The sequence below is a fragment of the Mus pahari genome, chromosome 1 (assembly GCF_900095145.1).
Source record: "Mus pahari chromosome 1, PAHARI_EIJ_v1.1, whole genome shotgun sequence".
Classification (NCBI taxonomy): Eukaryota; Metazoa; Chordata; class Mammalia; order Rodentia; family Muridae; genus Mus; species Mus pahari.
This window is the reverse complement of record NC_034590.1, coordinates 123381508-123399556: the sequence shown is the minus strand read 5'-3', so window position 1 is coordinate 123399556 and position 18049 is coordinate 123381508. Positions and strand designations below refer to the sequence as shown.

Here is an 18049-nt window from a genome sequence, read left to right as displayed (position 1 = left end):
GGGGGGGGCTCCCTTTGGGGGGTCTTTCACTATGGCTGGACCGATCATCTTTCTAATTACACTGACAAATCTGTCTGCAGTCTCTTACTCTGGATAGGAGGGTACTTTGAAATTAGATTTTATAGATTTGAAAAGAAACTGACAACTTTTTACATTTTAAGTTATCAGGTACTTTCACACACTTTTTTATCAAGATTTTAACCATTATTCAACTCTCATCTAATCAAAATTTTTAAGAGCACTGAAAACTAACACTTTCCAATCCTTATAACAAGATTTTGCCATTATAACACCAAACTGAGGAAGTTAGCCAAAAAACAAAAAACAAAAACAGAAATAAAATTATTCCTGTTAAAAATACACATTGGAAGCTGTAAATAAAATAATGGTAACAAATTAAATTATATATTAGGTTGCCATGCCCACTCCAGTGAAGTCTGCCTGTCAGGACCAAAACCTTGAAGCTTGGAATTCAGTAGGAATTCAGTGAGAAGGTTACCTATTTAGTAACATTCAAATTGACTTCTGGTAGAGACAGTGAAACTAATTAGGCATTACAAAGAACAGAGCTAGAATAGCTCAGGGCTAGTCTGCAAAATCATTACTTAGGACAATTGCAGAATCTCACCCAAACAAGGGAATACACAATGGCCTAGCCAATAGGTGGGTTAACTATGAAAGAGTTAGGGAATCCCCCTGGGACAGGTATCTTCACTAGGCCCAAAGAAACAGCATAATCAGGTATTTACTAAGAACCCCTGGTGGTTGACTAGCATTACATCTGGCTCCATTCTAAGTAGAAAACAGTGGCCTGGTCTCCGCCATCTTTTGATGCATGACTTCCATTTGTTTTGTGTCACTGTAACTTGGCAGATGTGTCCCATCTGGCTTTTCTTGTTTTTTCTTCTGTATAAAAAAGTCCAGTTCTCCATTTGGACATTACACTCAGATTCAACACACTCTCTCTTGTCTCCTGTTTGTCACCCACATTCCTGCTCTATGCCCATCTGTCTGAGACTCTGATTTGCACGGATTGAGGAGGTCCCACTGAGCCTGGTCCATGGCATTAGGTGATGAGTATAGTATGTAGCTCATTTGAGTCTGCCAATTTGGCCATTATTTTCACTTTAATCAAAATAACTGCTGTCAATTTGACTGAATTGACCTCTTTTGACTAGTCAGTTTAATATCCAGATGTTTAGATTTGCTTTCCAAATTTTAGTTTAAAAGATTTAAAAGGTAATGGAGTGTCAGTAGGACCACATCATTGAAACTAAAATCAAGATGTAGATGAGAAGCTGGGGAGTTGGATGCTGGTCCATTGCTCCCCTTGCAGGCATGAAACCTTGAAGTGGATACTCTTATCACAAACTATGGGAGTTGTTATCCAAGATGGAAATGAGTAGAAAAAAAAATTGAAGCAGGCATCGACAGTGAGGAGATAAATGAGATTCTGAGATCTTGTTCATGGACTGAATTCATCTTGAGAAAATTAACATCCCGTAGTCTCATTTTATTTTTCATTTATACAGTGAAGATAAAGGCAAATTTCTCTGACATTGTAGTGATTGGTTGAAATAGAACATTACATACAAAACCATTTAGTAATGTGCCCAGATTATACATAAGCTATTAGTAGTATTATTGATGAGATTATCATCATCATCATCATCATCATCATTATTATTACCATTGGTATTATTACTGATATATAAAGTGTCGTGTAACTTTGAAAAATATGGCAGTCTGTGGCATTCTTCAAATATTAAACACCCATTGTGAAATAAGAAGGGAAAATTAAAATAACAGGTCTACCAAATAACTAAATTTTCTCATTCTCCAGTTCATCAATAAATGGAAACCATGAAACACTTGAATAAGACTCTAAGCTGCAAAGTACAAATAACCAAGGTTATGCATTTTGTTTATTTGTCATTTCATAAAATATAGGTGAGTAAATGTTTGATTTTCATATTTAATTGACACTTTGAACTAAAAAAGATTTCTCTCATGTTTATTTATAGAGGAAAGTTTTTTAACTTTCAGAAATTCTTATTCAAGTTTTTGATGAGTTATTTTATTTAAAATAGAAACAAAATTTACCTATAGTTTTCCTATTCTCTTAAACATTTATTGAGATTTGATTATCCAGATGCTGTTAATCACCTGCTNAGCTTTCTCCCCTCTCCTTTGCCAACAACACCCATGTTTCATTCATTCTTTCATGAGCTTCAGAGTTTTGTGATCCCTTCCTAGCTAGAGAAGCAGATCTCAATTTCCCCAAGTTATCAATAGCAAGACAGTTATCCTTGGTTTGAGAATATACTTGTAACNTTTTATGAGCAGTGAAACAGGTCGGCGGTCATATCACTCTAACTAACCAACGCTATGATTGATTAGCAATGAGCTTCTTAGGAAATCAGTTGTGTCAATGTTTAGTAACTCTTGTGGGAGTACATGACTACATGCTGTCCCAATATATCTTAAGTGACGTATTAAACAGTTCACTGATCTTATATGAATGGCATGCATGTGGATATTGTAATGTGAACAAGGAAATACTGCATCAGGTTTAAATATTCTGTTCTCAAGTTGAAGGAGTTGAGAGAAGATTTCATCCAAAGTTAGTATAGTCAGAACAAGATGTTATTATCTCCAGTTACATAAGACTATATGTTACTCACCATTATTGGTCCCCAAATTGGGGCCATGAAGAACACTGAAATGACTGGTTGAGGAAATAAATTTGCCAGAATTATTACTCCTAAGCTGAGGTTTATGAGAGCAATCATAACTTGTACAGCCTAGACACACAAAAAAAATAAAACCATTATCCACTACAAAATGATGCCCATGCTAAGTACTATCAAACCACCAAGTTACCACCACTTCCTCCTTTCATAACTTCACAGATAAATGCAAAATATTATTCTTTTGTCAATTGTCTCCATATACAGATGAGATGTACTAGCTGTAAATCATCTCTTGGCCTCTCTGTCTCTGTCTCTCTCTCTCTCTCTACACACACACACACACACACACACACACACACACACACACACACGCATTTCAGTGAATTCAAACATAGAGGGAATTTGTGACATTCTTTCCAGAGATGCTTTTATGATGCCCGCGATGCATCTCTACATCTGTTGTTATCCTTTGTCACATGATCATACAAGAAAGTGTCATGAATTAGGAGGAAATTATACCAGTAAGCAATAATTTGAGGAAATAAAGCTGGATGCAGATTGAGGTAAATATGAAGGGCCCACATGATCTTTGGGAGCTTGGAGTTTGAGGAAGGAATTTGTATAAGGTGACCCAAAGATGGGGAAATTTGAGTATAACTGTGGAGGAAATAAGGGTAGTGCATAGTGGGGAATGAATGCCACGGTATGGAAAGATTGAAATAAACCCACTTATGTATTTATTATCATACATCTGTGTATATGTAACAATAATACTTAAAGAAAAAGAAGTAATAAATTTGAAAGGAAGGAGACAGCTTGGGAGGGTTGGTGGAAGAAAATGGGGGATAGAAAGTGTGTAATCACATTTTAATTAATTTTTTAAAAATGGACAGATCTAAAATGAGTTAGTCCTCTACATTTTGATTTGTGGGACTCCACCCAACAAGGTAAGAATTTAATCCCAAGGAAAAAATAAAAATAGAATGAAAATCACTAGAGTTTAAAACAGGGAATCAATGGAAAAATACTTACAAAACCAAAGGTTTGTTTTTCTTTAAAAACAAATAAAATTAATTACATGATAGCCAAGCTAACCGAGAAGACGATCACTCGGAGGATATGATATAAGTGAAACCCAAGAGAAGAGGCCAACTGACTCAATAACAGAGGAAACAGAGACTTCCTTAAGAATACCACGTATCAAACTTCAGAAAAAGAAATAGCCACTCATATTATTAAAAAAGAATAATTTAAACTGGACATCACTAGGAGGCAGAGGTAAGCAGATTATGTGAATTCAAGGCCAGCCTGGTCTACAGCCTGTGTTTCAGGACAATAGCCACACAGAGAAAGAGTGTCTCAAAAGACTAAAAACAAAATAAAACTAAACAACCCCCTCCACCCAAAACCAAAAAAAAAAAAAAAAAAAAAAAAACAAAAAAAAAAAAAAAAAAAAAGAACCCAAATAGTAGAATAACTTGAAGAGATTTACTACTACTTTTTACGTTAATATTTATATAAATTAATAAATAGTAGAACACAAAGCACTAAGCTCAGAGTTCTCATCAGTGGGTGTGTATGTACATACCCTTGTCTCCCCTTCAATTTTACTGTAAATGTAAAACTACTCACAATTTAAAAATTCTTCTTGATATTTTTAAGACATGCAATTCTATGTTAACGTAAAACATATGCCATGAAAAATGATGATTTTATGAGTTAGAGCAGTGAGGTAGAAAAGAAACAGGAGTCTGTCTAAAGGCAACTACCCAGTGATAAGCAGCTTGCCCCAGTGAGTACCTTCTTCATTTGCTGGCCTTTAACTTGCCTAGCATGCTATTTTTTAAAGTTCTCCATTATTTTTTAGGCACATCTTCTGGAGATAGAAGTATGTGGAGAATTGAGGATTTCCTATTATCTGAGTAACAGGCAAAAGAAAGGCATTGTAATTGTATAGAACAGAATGGGTTTGTCAGACAGAGGGCCAGGCCCTAGCTGTAGCTTTACAGCCTTTTCTCTACACTGAGTTAGATATCATCATCTTAGATGATCTACAGCCTAGATAATTCTTGCAGTCTCAATATTTTAAAGATAATTAAACTGAAAGTCTGATGTGTTAGACTAACATGTCAATTGTCAAATGATAAATATGAAAATCAAACGCTATTAATACTGGGATGTGATGATGTACAATGAAGTTACTGAGACAGAGCATTGGGTATCCATTTTTTTAAAAAATCATTTATATATTTACAAAATCATTCTCTCCTGTGATCCAAAGATGTCTTACCCCAAGGACTTTGGGTTCCCCCTTCAAGAATTTCTCTTTGTTCTTGTTCCACATTTGTGATTTCATAACAGAATTCTCTGAGGGCTGAGCAACTCCAGGAACCACTGCCATGGTATTCTGTTCCAGTCCTTGCATGGTTTCCAGGGCAGCTGAAACAGTACTAAAATAAGAATGAAATTGTGGATGAACTTCTGGAAATAATTCAATGCCAGATTCTCACTTAAGGGTAAACTCCAAACAGAATCTACCCATGTTACAACAACAACAACAACAACAACAACAACGATGATGATGATGATGATAATAGCCTAGATAAGATATAAAAACAGTTTTAATCTCTTGGTAAGAGAAGCTCTTCCAATTCTATTTCCAATTTTACTTTGAATGCTCATGCTTTTTCTTTATATACCTGAAAATACTTTGGACTTCACTTTTCAAGTTTGTAGTTGGAGCATTTGTGCATGTTGACTTCATCTTCAGGAGGTGCACCCTACTTCATCCTCTGGTCCACAACAAAGAAACCCACCACCTCTGTGCAGTCTCCTCACAGAGTCTCTGGCTTCCAGCAGATACACCTCCCCTCTGCCTGTGAACTACTCAACCAACCTGCAGTGCAAGGAGAACTTAAGCAGTCCCTGGTACTTCCCTCTAGTGAGAATTATGGTTTCTTTAAAAANCCAGGTAGTTATGATATGTGGATATGTTTTTGTTTTAATCTAAGGTGTGGGATATGAGGCTGTTTCAGATTGGTCACAGCTGATAACTAGGATGTTCTAGTGCTGTAGAACTTGCATGACTTTTGCCAACTGCAAATGTCTGGAATTCTGGGGAGTCATGAAAGAGTATGAATGTGAGAGTCCAGAGCCCTGAGCAAGCCTGAGATGGCTGCTGGTCACCTGCTACTGCTCGTTCCTGCTGTTGCCTTTGCTGCTTTTGCCATTGCTGGATTGCTGGATTGCTGGTTGCTGGTTAGAGATTTACTGATAAGAATTTTCCCTAAGGATCTTGACACTCCTAATCAGCAGGAAGTAGTCTAAAGAGATGTAAGCTCCCTTTCCCAGTCTAACCTTTCTCTCCTATCTAGTCTTGGGGGATTGCAAGGGATTAGAGTAGAATTGGGACAGAGAAGGGTGATAGATATAAGAACCCAGTAACATAGCAAAAAATATCTCCTACACTTCCCTTTCATGTTCCAGAAGGCAAAGGTGTTATTAAGAGAGCCCAAGGTGAAGGTTTAATCCACTCAAATGCACAAGCTTACTCATTTGTTGTAAAGAACGTTTGCCAGGCCTCTCAGAAATACTATCAGACCTCTGTGGTGTGCTGACATCCTTGGCTGCCTATTCATTCCCCTGTTGGGTCACATCCACTAAAGAGGAATAATAAAGATGGGAACCTACAAGGTGTGACTCTCTTTGGTCAAACTGAATACAGAAAGAAACAAAAGCAAACCATCCTAAATCTCAACAGCTTGTGGTAATTGATCGTGATGAAAAACTGAACTCTAAGCAGAGAAAATCCTGTGCCTAAAATCCAATAATCTGAGGGATGGAGAGATGGTTCAGTGTTTAAAAGTATTGTTTGCTCTTCCAGAGGACCTAGGTTGAATTCCTAGCTCCTATATGGCAGCTCATATCCATCTTTACCTATAATTTTAGGGTATAAACACCTTCTCTGGTCTTTGAGCACCAAGCATACATGTGGTGTACAGACATACATGCAGACAAAACACCTATACACATAAAAGACTGAATAATCTGAAGTTTTTTTCATAGTTTATTAAAGTGGGAATTCCTGGTTACTCTTTGGATCACTTTGACTTCATCTGTGCAAGAGTGCATTGAGCACAATTTGTGCCAGTCTTTCTGATCTTCACATTTTTAAAAGCCTTCTCAGTGTCTTCCATTGATGAACATCTATACCAGAGGCTTCAGCTCTGGGCCTGTGTGTCTCCTAAATGAAGCCAATGATGCTTTGAGTTCAAGTTCAGATCACAGACCATCCCAAGTGCTTAATAATTCTGTTAGATGGGTGCTCAGCCTCATCTTTTGTTTTTTGTTTTTTAAGTTTTTATTAGTTATTTTCTTTATTTACATTTCATCTGTGATCCCCTTTCCACGTTTCCCCTACAAGAACTCCCTATCCCATAGCCCATCCCCCTGCTCACCAATCCACCTACTCCTACTTCCCTCTCCTGGCATCCACCTACACTAGGGCATTGAGCCTTCACAGGATCAAGGACCTCTCCTCCCACTGATGTCCAACAAGGCCATCCTCTGCTACATATGCAGCTGGAGCCATGGGTCCCTCTATGTATACTCTTTGTTTGTTGGTTTAATCCCTGGGAGCTCTGGGGGTACTGGTTGGTTCATAATGTTGTTCCTCCTATGCAGTTGCAAACCCCTTCAGCTCCTTGGGTTCCTTCTCTAATGTGGGGAATTGCAGGCTGGTATCCAGTCGAGCTGAGGTCTGAACTCCGATGGTCATAATTCACCTACATGACAAGGTAGGTGTTCCCTCATGCTCCTGGAACTCTGGCCCCTACCTAAGGTACCACCTCCCACAGCCCCCACAAGAGAAGCATGGTTCAGGTAGACAATGGCCCAAGCTTATGACCTTCAGGTGAAACTCCTCTCCAGTTACCTAGCAACAGTAAAGACCATAAAAATGGTTGTTCAGCCCCCACCTTGCTCTCTTACTCTTACACTGTTCTTACCCCTCATGCTCACCCTCTCTCTCCACTTTGTCTCTCCTCTCTCCTTTCTCTTTGTCCTCTCCTCTCCTCCCTCATCTCTCTCACTCTCTTTCTCTCTAGCCTTTCCTCTCTCTCTCTCTCTCTCTCTCTCTCTCTCTCTCTCTCTCTCTCTNTCTNTCTCTNTCTCTCTCCTTTCTACCTTCTCTCTTTCTCCCTGCATTTCTACTGCTGTTTCTGTTTTTTTTTTTTTTTTGAGACAGGGTTTCTCTGTATAGCCCTGGCTGTCCTGGAACTCACTTTGTAGATCATTCTGGTCTCAAACTCAGAAATCCGCCTGCCTCTGCCTCCCGAGTGCTGGGATTAAAGGCGTGGGTCACCACGCCCAACTTCTCCCTGCATTTCTATAATAAAGCTCTTAAACCATAGAGAGTCTCCGCTCCATCAAGATCCGCTGTGCACTCTGGTCAGTGTTGGGAACCTCTTCCCCTATCCTTCTCTCCCATAACCCTGGGGATACAGGGTGTCTCCTCGCGGTCCCTGGTCAGGGGCTGCCCCTTGTCCACTGCCCGCCCAGTGGGGTCAGAGGCTTAGATGCCCACCCAGGGCCGAGTGGAAAAGGGTCCTGCAGCTCTCCCCACATCCGCCTGCCCAGAACACAGGATCTCTGGCCAGACTTGGGCTATTTCTCCCCGCTTCTTCCCCAGGGCCTTCCCCAGGCCCCCCTTTTTTTTGTTCCCAACACTCTAGCTTCTCCATTGGGGACTCTGTGCTCAGTCCAATAGTTGGCTGAGAGCATCCACCTCTGTATTTGTCAGGCACTGGCAGAGTCTTTCAGGATACAGCGATATCAAGCTTCTGTCAGCAAGCACTTGTTGGTATCCACAACAGTGTCTGGGTGTATATCCACCAAATTCTGCATGGAACAGATATTGTCTTAACTCATGGATTATTAGAATAATATATGGGTGACAGATTAATATTATGGAAGGTTGTTAAGAGTATGTGAAATGATCAGTCAATTATTTGAATATCACATTCAAGTTTTTGATACCCTGAGGACAGAGAAAAATTAGAAATTAAAACAACTTTATACAGTGCTCTATTGAGGCCTTCTTAAAACATTTATCCTTTCTTTTACTTTCTTTTAAAACTATTTATTATTTTTGGGAATATTATAGTTATGTACTATATTTACATAATTTCCACCCTACCCCATCCTTTCTCCAACTTTTCCCATGATCTCTTACTTCCTTTCATATTTATAACCTCTTTCCCTTTAAGTCTTATTGTTAAATATGCATATGATTTAATACACACACGCGATTTTGGGTCCATTTAGTGTGGTTTGTAGGTAGATGCGGTTAGGGATGACCACCTAGGATTAGATAACCCATAAGAGAGCTCCTTGCTAGGGAAGACTGTTTTTCCCTTTCTCCAGAGCCAATAATTGCCTGTAGTTTTCATCTAAGGGTGAACACCCAAGATCTTCTCAAGGGTACAACAGTGACACTATTATCTTGAGGGTAGCCAAGAGATGTCTAATGGCCTTAAAGACATAGTAGGAGAAAATCCATGCCTGGGACTATAAAGATAACCACCTACCTGTGACTGGTGAGGTCATAGNCGCTGGAGGAGAAACTATTGCTGCCACTTTAACAAGACTTTATCATTTTCTTGTCCTTATTCTTTGCACCAAAACTACTTCCAAAGGTACAGTTAAGTGTGCACTCAACCCAAGTGTAAACTAGTGTATGTAGTGAAAGGTGACCTCATTTTTCTCATTTTTACCTAGATGTCCCATATTCATCCAGTAAATTAAAAGCCATCATTTGAAGCCTAGGAAGCCAAATTTCTTCACCTACCTACTTCCACAATGGCTGTCCTCTGCCTGAGGAGGGCCAAGCTCTGGAAAGGCACCCCAGAGTCTTTGTTCAGAGCCAGTGGCCACCCCACACTTGGTACCTTGCTCCACTTAAATTTGCATAATTCTTCTAGCACTTCTAAATCATAAAGGCGGTGATATGAATCTCTGAAAAAACACAACCACTTCCTATTTTTCTNTAAAAACTGTTAACTGACTTTCGATTTCTCCTCCATGGTGTGTATATTTATTGTGAAAAATACTCAAAAGGAGTGGCTCCCATTAACAGAGTTACACATTTCTTAGGTTAAATTTACATTAATGAATCTTAGTACAGGCCACAGATAAATGTTTCATAAACTCTTCTCTCCAAGGAGTTTGATAAATTCAGAAACTCAGGAACAAATCCAGGAAAATCCTGGGAAATTCAATGAACTAATAAGGAAGCCTGCCATTACAATCTTGGATAATCTGTTCTCTGATTGGTAAAGCAGAGCCTCCTGAGAACTCAGAGGTCACCAGTGACCCCAAACACTGGAATGAATAGGAGCTTCATGGAGATGGAAGCATCTGAAAGGAGAGCTGATGAGTGAGCAAAAGATATCACAAAGGAGGAGAGTGAGATGATGGAGGGACACCTGTGCATCTAATCAAGTAGTAACCACATCCACAATTGGATTTGTGAAAAATATTCAGGGGCAGGAATGTGGATTGGGTACAATGCAATGGCTTTGGTTCTAGATAATGCAGAAATGCAGGATCTGTGCATCTTCTTCTGCCACAATAGTGTTAGCAGTAAGTGAAGGTGTCTTAGAAGTCCACTGTAAGAAGCACCCATAGGAACAGTGGCAACATTGATAACTGGCTACTCAATAGTGTTTTGTGTTTCTATTCTTCTTGGTTTTCTCTACACTGCTGAAACTAGATAAGGGATCCTTCTCAGTTTGAGATCCAGCAATACCCACAAGCAGCCACTGCAGTGCTGGCTTCCAAAATACAGGTTTCCTGAGCAGCTGCAGAGCCAGAGAACCAGGTCCTCTATCTAGACTCAATCAAGCTGTTCTCAGCTGGAATTTAGACTGTGTTCTTTCTCAAGGGTGATTAAGACTGCGTGCATTGCATGAGACTCTGGAGGATTCCAGAAGTCCAGGTGTTGAGGGGAAAGCATTGATATAGCTCTGACATTGGTTAAACATGAAATACCAGTATGCCTATCAAAGTTGAGAGAGGATCCATGGAGAGGTAGATCCAATTATAATTTAGGTTCTTGTGCTATCAGAGCATAGAGTCAACTTGAGACCCAGTCGTTGAAACACCATTCAGCAATTACCCTGGAGCTTAATATCATTCGATGGGAAGCATGGAATTGTACAGAAATTTTCCCAATGTGTACATGTGTATGTAAATATGAAAAGTTTGTTGGAGTGTTGCTCCATTCACCAGTTGTACATATGTATGTATGTACTGTGTGAAATTGTTGAAGCTAGTGAAAACTCGCTTCATCTACCAAGTGCCCTAAGTATTCATTTTCACCTTCCCTCAAAGGGCCATTTTCAGTTTCAGTTTCAGTTTCCCCTCAACACTGCTTATGAGTTCCTGTGGATATAAGTGCTCAGTGTGTCACACACCCATGCATGTTCCCCATGGGAGTTAATCCCCGGAGCCTGTGCCCCTGTGATTTATAATTATTCTCATGTTATTTGTGCTTCTGTTAGATCTGGAGACGCTTTCAAAGATCACATATGACATTTGTTTTACAATCTTAGGAATGCCAATGGATTAAAAAAAAAAAAACACAATGCTTCTGTTTATATCTGTAAAACTTTTGAAAAACGTCTCTTGGGCATATACCCAGAAGATGCCCTAACCTGTCACCGGGGCACGTGTATAGCTGCCTTATTTTTGACAGTCAGAAGCTAGAAACAGCCCAGATGCCCCCCAATGTAAGAATGAATATAAACAATATGGTTCATTTAAACTATGTAATACTGTTCAGTATTAAGAACAAGGACATCATGAGTTTTGCAGACAAATGAATGGAACTAGAAAATATATATCTGTCTCCTAAGAGACTCTGCCAGAACCTGACAAAGACAGAGGTGGATGCTTGTAGCCATCCATTGAACAGAGCACAGGGTCTCCAATGGAGAAGCTAGAGAAAGGACCCAAGGATCTGAAGGGGTTTGCAGCCCCATAGGAGGAACAACAATATGAACCAATCATTACCCCCAGAGCTCCCAGGAACAAAACCACCCACCAAAGAGTACACATGGTGGGACCCATGGCTCTAGCCACATATGTAGCAGAGGGTGGCCTTGTCGGTCATCAATGGGAGGAAAGGACCATTGATCCTGTGAAGACTCAATGCCCCAACGTAGAGGAATGCCAGAACGGGGAAGTGGGAATGGGTGGCTTGGTGAGCAGAGGGTGGGGGAATGTGATGGGGGTTTTCAGGGAGGGGGGAACCAGATATTTTCTTTATTTACATTTGAAATGTAAATAAAGAAAATATCTAATAAAAAAGTTTTAAAAATCATTAAATACATGAGTTGAAGGAAAAAAATGTTCAATCAACAATACCTGGAAAAAAGTTCTCTTAACATCCATGAAACAAAACTGATTTCATTAAACTCCCGAATATCACAAAAAAAGAAAGAAAGAATGAAAGAAAGAATGAAAAAAGAAAGAAAGAAAGAGAAAGAAAGAAAGAAAAAAAGAAAAGATCATCCCAAGTGAGGTAACTCAGTCCCAAAAGGACATGCATGGTATGTACTCACTAATAAGTGGATATAAGCAAAACAAAACAAAACAAAAAAACAACAAACAAACAAAAAACCAAAAACAAAACAGAATATCCAGGATACAATCCACAGAACTCAAGGTTAACAAGCTGAAGGGCCCAAGTGAAGATGCCTGAATCCCACTTGGCACAGAGAAGAAATCAATCACAGTGGGCAGAGGGAGGGAGGGATGTAAATGGGAGAGGGAACAAGTAGGAGAAAAGAGAAATGTGATCAGGTATGGGGGAGGGGATCAGAAGTGAAGCCCTGAGGGCCAGTAGAAAGAATGGAAACAACCAATCTTGGGAGGTATGAGGTGGGCGGGTACCCTCTAGAATGTACCAGAGGTCTAGGAAGTGAGAAACCCTCAGGACTCCGAGGGAGGGACCTTAGATGAAATGTCCAACAGTGGGGAGAGGGAACTTGTAGAGTCCACCTGCAGTAGAAAGACAGGACATCAAGTGGAGGGATGGGGTTACCATCCCACAGTCAAAAACTCCGACCCAGAATTGTTCCTGTCTAAAAGAGCTGCAGGGACAAAATGGAGAAGAGACTGAGGGAAAGGCGGTCCAGTGTCTGGCCCAAATTGGGACCCATCTCAAGAGGATTCTCCAAGGTCTGACACTATTACTGATGCTATGGTGTACTTACAGACAGGAGCCTAGCATAGCGGCCCTCTGAGAGGCTCAACAAACAGATGACTGAGACAGAACCAGATACTTACATCCAACCATGGTTTGAAATCAGGGACCCCTGTGGTTGAATTAGAGAAAGGCTAGAAGAAGTTGAAGAGGAGGGTGACCCCATAGAAAATCAGCAGTTTCAATAACTCTGGACTCCTGAGATCTCTCAGACACTGAGCCACGAACCAGGCAGCATACACTAGCTGATATGAGGTCCCCAAAACATATACAGCAGAGGAATGTATGGTCTGGCCTCAATGAGAGAAGATGCACCAAACCCTCAAGAGACTTGAGCCCCAGAGAGTGGGGAGGTGGGGTGGGAGTGGGGTGGGGACATCATTTGGAGATGGGGGAGGAGAAATGGAATGAGGAAGTGTAGGAGGGTGGACCAAGAGGGGGATAATGACTGGACTGTAAAAAAAAGATTAAATAATAATAATAATAATAATAATAATAATAATAATAAATGGTGTTTGGCTCTCAATATATCATATTCCATTGGAATTCCCTATAATCACCAAGGACAGGCTATTGTAGAGAGTGCACATCAGACTTTAAAGACTCAAATATTTAAGTTACAAAATAAGGATTATAAATATCCATCTCCTCATCATATTTTAAATCATGCTTTTATGTTATTAATCATAAAATTTTACCAAACAAAACATACGTCTTTTCTTTAAAAAAAAACAAAAAACTTGTTTTAAATAAAATTTACTCCTCGACCTCTAATAGAATAAAAAGATGTACTAACCAGACAATGGAAAGGATCAGATGTCAGATGGCTTATTTCAGGAGAAACTTTGCTTGCCTGCTTTCAAAGGACACGGGTTCACCTTTGTAGATAGCAGAGTGGTTGATTGTGCCAGGACTTCCCCCAACTGACTCAGAGGCAGAGACGTTTGCTTCTGACATTTCCTCCCCACCCACCTCAGCCATCATACATGAGTGAATGTGTACTCTGAGGATTCAAAGTAGAAATTACTGTTTCTATATAAAAGTGTAGGCTTGTGATTCTGTTGTTGGTTTTTTTTTTTTTTTTTTTTTTTTTTTTTTTTTTTTTTTTAACTATCTTTAATCTATTTTTACAGTCCAGTCCTTACCCACCTCCTGGTCTTCACTCTGACAGTTTCTCATGCCATACCTCCTCCATCAGCCCCTTCTCAAAGAGGATGTCCCCACCTCTGACCCACCACACCTCCCCACTCCCTGGGGCCTCAAGTCTCTAGAGGGTTAGGCGAGTCTTCTCTCACTGAGGCCAGACCAGGCAGTTCTCTGCTGTATATGTGTCAGGGACCTTAGACTAGCTAGTGTATGTGGCCTGGTTGGTGGTTTAGTGTCTAAGAGATCTCGGGGATCCAGGTTTGTTGAGACTGCTGGTCTTTCTACAGGGTTACTCTCCTTCTTATCTTCTTCCAGCATTTCTCTAATTCAACCATAGGGGTACCTGACTTCAGAACATTGGTTGTATGTGTCTTCTTCTGTCTCAGTCATCTGCTTGATGGGCCTCTCAGAGTGCAGCCACAATAGGCTACTGTGTGTAAGCACACCATAGCATCAATAATAGTGTCAGACCTTGGAGACTCCCCTTAAGATGAGTCCCAATTTGGGCCAGTCACTGGACCTCCTTTTCCTCAGTCTCTTCTCCAATTTTGTCCATGCAGAGACAGTTCTGGGTCAAAGTTTATGACTGTGAGATGGCAACCCCATCCCTCCACTTGATGTCCTGTCTTTCCACTGGAGGCGAGCTCTACAAGTTCCCTCTCCCTACTCTTGGGTATTTCATAAAGGTTCCTCCCTTTGAGTCCTGAGAGTCTTTCATCTTCCAGGTCTCTGGTACATTCTAGAGAGTCCCCCACCTCCTACTTCCTGAGGTTGTATATTTCCATTCATTCTGCTAGCTCTCAGGGCTTCATTCCTCCCCCCAATACCTGATCATCTTTCCCTTTTCCCCTGTCTCTCCCCTTTCCCACCTAGGTCTCTCCCTCTGCTCCTGTGAATGCTTTCTTCTACCTCCCAAGTAGAATTGAAGCATCCTTGCTTGGGAAACATTCAGCTTGTTAACCTTCTTGAGTTCAATGAATTTTATCCTGGGTATTCTGTACTTTTTTGCACGCTCTCTGACAGTTTGTTTCTACTTTCTTATTGCTACGCTTGTTTAATTATTTCTACATATGAGAGAAAATGCAGTACTGTGTTCAAATGTCTTTCTTATTTCATTGATTCAGTGGCTCTGTAGACTATACATTTTTGTACAAATGAGAGGATTCAATTTTTCATTATGGTTCCCTTCTGTATGTGTGTGGTTAATCCCTTATCTGTTCACTTGTTAATGGGCTTTGAGGCAGAGTCATTAGCATGTAAGAAGTGGGGAGAGACCAGTGTCTTACAAACAGAGCCCTGTGCTTACGCTTCACAGATGCTCTTCTGTGAAGTTGAATGAAGTAACAGGAAACAGATGGCCAAGGAATACTCATGGTAATATTTCTGTCACATCCCACACCAGAGCATGTCAGTCTTTTTGTATTTTATTTTTTATTAGATAGTTTTTTTCATTTATTTTTCAAAAGCTATCCCCAAAGCCCCCTATACCCTCCTCCCTACCCTGCTCCCCAACCCATCTACTCCTGATTCCTGGCTTTGGCATTCCCCTGTACTGGGGCATATGATCTTCGAAATATCAAGGACTAAAGAAAAGTAAGGAATGGAAAATTCCATACCTAAAGACTTACCATGAGTTTGCAATTTGGTTTTTGTTTGTTTTCTTTAAAAAAAAAGAAAAAGAAAAAGAAAAAGTTACCCATTCTCTTAATCTTAGGATCATTGCTTTAGCATCATTAACACGGTTCACATTGTGGAGGTCAAGTGTATAATCATTCATGATTTATTTGAGCTGATTTCTTAGAAAGACAAAAGAATTATGCAATAAGGAGATCTAAAACATACCTTTAGTTAAAACAGACAGAAATCATATGTGATTTTATTTGTTCTCAGAAATCACCAATCTCTTGTGGCTTGATGTTGACACTGATGGTAAAAGAGATTTGGAAATGGTCTGCACTGACAAATGCTTTCTTTCCTGGTACCAAATGTAGCAACTGCACATGCAAGGGATACACAGACAACATACTACTGAGTATGAACTTCCCAAGGAGTGAGGAGGATTTCCAACCAGGCCAACCAGGTGACTGACTCTTGTCCTCCCAGCAGCAAAAGAAGCTGTTGATCTTTGTGAAGGTGTAACACCAGGTGTTGGGGTAAGTAGGCATGAGATTGGAGCATGAGATTGTTAGAAGGGTGATTCTTGGTCCATCCATGGGGCAGTAAAATTTAGTTCTCTACATTTTATCCTGACCTAATAAACCCTTATTATGTTATTGGCTATGCCTCAATCTGAAGGATGTCTGCAGTCAAAATGAATGCACTCCTTAGAAAAGAGTGGCCTCTGTAAATTAGTGCATCAATATGTGAGAGTGTCCTCATCAGATTTAGAACATTGAACTCTCAGATTATGATAAACCTATTCTGGCTGAGGAATTGCCTCTTTATTCTTGTGGCAGCTACATTCCCAGCCTGACTGGACTCCTACTGTGCCCTCTTTTTCTATGTTAAAGTTTTAAACAATCAGTGTCTGCAGAAACAGCAGTAAGCAGAGCCCATTCCTCTTTGTGTCTAGTTTTCTCTAAAATATGGTCACTTCTGCTGTATTGAGACCAGATGTCAGTCTCTGTTGAGCTTGCATTAATTCTACTGCAATTATTGTCATCTGAAATAAGTGCTTAATACCTGAAATGTTGGAGCCTTCTAGTGCCTGTACCTGTCATACATACAGACATTTGCTTGTTACCCTGGACCTAGGGTATCATTGTTAGAGACCCTGGTAGGATCTCATAGAGGTTATGAACACACACACACACACACACACACACACACACACACACACACACACTCACTCACACACATGTAGTCAAACACTTCAGTTAATGATCTTCTCTTTTCTGCTCCAGCAATTAAAAAAAAATATTCTATACATTTCTATGAAAATTTCAAAAAAAGAGAAGCTATTGTTCTATTGTTTTTCATTGTTTATAGGTATTTTAGAGGCTTTTAAAAAGATTATTAGTATTACATTAATTTTAGTACCTAAGTTGAAGTCATATAGTTCTGAAAGAAACTCCCAGATAGTGAGTATATATTTCATAGCTACATAGATATACAGTCATTTAATAATGTGTAAACTTTTAAGTACATTAGTCAGAACACAAACATGAACAATATCACATCAGAATGATATTTAATATTATAGACAATGTGTTGTGGATAGCCCTGGGGCAAATTATATTTGATGTTAATTTTGTTCTTCTGTGAGTGGTGGGAGCAAGAAATGGGTCAGCACTCAGGTGATTTCTTGTCAACCTGCTTCCCACCTTAATTTGTAAAATAAAGGAGAGCTGATGATTGGGTAGATAAAAGTGAAGGTGGAGCAGAAGGTGGGAGAGAAAGAAGGAGAAAATGGAAGAGGGAGAGGATTCAGAGGAAGAGGAAGAAGAAAAGCTGAGTAGAAGCACATGGCCTGGAGAAACCACAAGTTCTAAGGGTTCTCAGAAGATGTGGAAGATGGTAGTGTAGAGGTAGATCCGCCCAATCTAGGCGCACAGCATGTAATCATATTAACTGTGTCGTGTTTTCATTGCCGGGGCATATTTGGGAGGAGATATACCACAACAAAAAAGCACAGAACAAAACATGTAGAAATATGTTTAAATTTTCATTTGCATAAAAATTAATAGCTGGGCTTAAACATGACAATATTTACAAATGAGAATAGTTAAACCCAACACTAACATGAAATTACTGAAAGTGCTAAAAAATTACTAACTAAAAAATATAGACTGTGATGGTCAAAGTCTACTAATGCCACAGGAGTGCTGCCAGTACCAGAGTGAAGCTAAAAGGAGGCAGAAAAGAGATTGCATGTGGCGAGTGTTTGACCAGGTGGTGATTGACATTGAAAAAAGACGCACCAATAGAATAGATAGGTGTAAAA

The 18049-nt window shown here is 39.8% G+C and overlaps 1 protein-coding gene across 2 annotated transcripts in view; it reads right to left on the bottom strand.

Moving 5' to 3' along the window:
- The window catches only part of LOC110326915 (membrane-spanning 4-domains subfamily A member 4D), a 248968-nt gene that overhangs the window by 208139 nt on the left and 22780 nt on the right, over positions 1–18049 (bottom strand). The window contains exons 1-3 of one of the 2 annotated variants that reach the window (XM_029532014.1): positions 13757–13812; positions 4984–5143; positions 2685–2804 (exon numbers count right to left, since the gene is read on the bottom strand). The exons of the other annotated variant lie outside the window; for it this stretch is intronic. Of the exons in view, the coding sequence (XP_029387874.1) occupies positions 2685–2804; positions 4984–5118 (255 nt within the window). The 5' untranslated portion in view covers positions 5119–5143; positions 13757–13812. Of the gene's footprint in view, positions 1–2684; positions 2805–4983; positions 5144–13756; positions 13813–18049 lie in introns of those variants that run through there. 2 annotated transcript variants of the gene reach the window in all.